The 2235-nt window shown below is 45.5% G+C and overlaps 1 protein-coding gene across 1 annotated transcript; it reads left to right on the plus strand.

The window, feature by feature from the left end:
* Positions 1-255: 255 nt before the first annotated feature.
* On the plus strand, positions 256-612 carry LOC135400658 (achaete-scute homolog 1-like). Its single transcript, XM_064632488.1, has one exon. It carries the CDS (start codon positions 256-258, stop codon positions 610-612), a length of 357 nt encoding a protein of 118 aa, XP_064488558.1.
* The last annotated feature ends 1623 nt before the right edge of the window (positions 613-2235 follow it).

The following is a 2235-nucleotide window of genomic DNA, read 5'->3' on the forward strand; positions in this document are numbered from 1 at the left end:
GTCACCATTTCTACCGTACAACCTAAATTTGCCCTAAAAGAACCGCATGTGTGTACTCTGTCACGAAGAGAGCCTCCGGTACATTGGACGGACTCTCCAGAGCGTCGTTGCCGCCTAATAAAAGGTAGAAAGAAAAAAAAGCCAACTGGATCAAAAGTGGTTCTCCCCCTCTCCCCGAAATCTCGGAGGAGCAGCAGCTGTGGCTGTGTGGCGCGCGCCAGTCATTCACCACCAGGAGAGCGCTGGGGGGCCGTCATGGAAGCAACAGCCGCGGCTGGTGGTGGTGTCGGCCCGCTCCGCTGCAAGCGTAACATCTGCTCTTCATCCACTTCCGTGGCTCGCCGGAACGAGCGGGAACGTAAACGAGTCCATCTGGTCAACATGGGCTTCGCCTCCCTCCGATCTCATCTTCCGGAGAGCGAAGCCAAGAAGATGAGCAAGGTGGAGACCCTCAGGTCGGCCGTCGAGTACATCGGGAGGCTCAAAGAGATGCTCGGACACTTGGACGACGTCCCCAGGGAAAACAGCGCTCCGCAGGAGATGGTTGTTATGGACCAGGAACAACACCTCATGGAGTTGGCGGCCAAGTGGTTCGGACAGTGTGCAACGTAGCGTCACGTGCAGGTAGGTGTTTGTGTGTGGCGTCTTTCCCCTCTGTTCATCAGCTATATATATATGATCGATTAACCCCGTTAAATAATTGGCTTTTTTATTGACTAAGAGCGGGGAATAATACGCGATTTTTAACCCCCGTTCGGTTGTCAGCTTTCTCGGGCACGTCGAACCCAGGACCTTATTGCTACTTCTGAAAGTCACCGCGTCTAATGGGAGATAGAACCTCGGAAGGTCTCAACGAAAATTTGACGCAACGATAATGCCTGGTTTGCGAGACAGAGCACATTTAAACGAATCCGACATCGGTTTTAACGATAATGACGCCGATATTACAGTTCGGACACCATTGCTGAAGTTGTGTTAGGGCATTAGAGACGATGCATTCTATAATGTTTTTTTCAGAACAAAAACCGGCTATGAAATTCTACCGCAAATTACTGGCAACAATGAAAAATACTTGGCACCATTAGGCTGACCCATATACCAAGGAATATCTCTTGCCCTCGCGTGCTCCAACGTTGCAATTCCGTCGCGTCTGTCTGTCCGTCCGTCCGTCGCAGTTCTATGTAGAAGCACTCGCGTCCCTGTAAAAGCGTTTGTCCACAAGGACGCGCGGGAAGAATTTTTTCTTTTTCTTTTTTTTTTTTTCCATTCCTCTTCCTCGACCACTGTTTGTGAGCGGTTCGGCTACAATGATTCTCCCTGATCAGTTCGTATCTCTTTTTATTTTCCCCACACCGGCGTTCCCCCGAGCAGTGGTTGGCAACCTTGGAAGGATTCAAATCCCAGTTTCTTTTTCTCGCTTTCCGTTTCGTATCGCTTTCCATTGAGGGTATTTTTTTTTTTTTGTAGGAGAACTCGTATTCTTCCGATGCCATATGGGTGTTACTCCAATCCAAGGTAGCAACTATCGCTATATATGCGCGGTGTAGAATAAAAGAGAGAGGATTTGATTCTTGGCTGCGGTTTTGTGGGGAGTCGCTGATGCTCACTTTTTTTTTCTGCGCTACATTTGGAGGTCGTATCCTTTTGTTGCTGGCAACCTCATCCGTTGCCGCCTTGGGACAAAATATCCATTGGCAGCTCTACAATAACACAACCAACTCTCTCTTTCATTCGAGTGTGAACACGACTTGAAGAACAGATTCGTCCGACGCCATTTTTCTTTTCTTTTTCTTTTTTTTTTTTTCGCAACATTGATAGTCATTACTCAGAGTCATTCCCCTCGTTCGTGTCAACGTTGAATGAATGAATACCCGGCGATGAATATCAAGTTCATCCCCGCACGCTCGAGCATTATTTTCAATAGATAAGTTTAATAATAATAATAATAATAATGATAATAATTTGTTGTCTTATTTTGCGAGACAACTATGATCACGAAGGGTGGCCGATCTGTAGAACAATTTTACCCCAATGAGGGTTTTATCAAATTATAACTGCGGTGCATCGTAAACATTTGATCGTTTATTGTACTCGTAATTAACTAGCTAATGATTGCTCTCTCTGTTCAGTAACAGATGTACGTAACATACTTGTTAAGTGTTAACCCACTCCAAATTCTTATACGGTTTATTTATCTTTCATTTATTTATATTTATTTTATTATTATTATTACTG

Source organism: Ornithodoros turicata, chromosome 7, assembly GCF_037126465.1.
Source record: "Ornithodoros turicata isolate Travis chromosome 7, ASM3712646v1, whole genome shotgun sequence".
Classification (NCBI taxonomy): Eukaryota; Metazoa; Arthropoda; class Arachnida; order Ixodida; family Argasidae; genus Ornithodoros; species Ornithodoros turicata.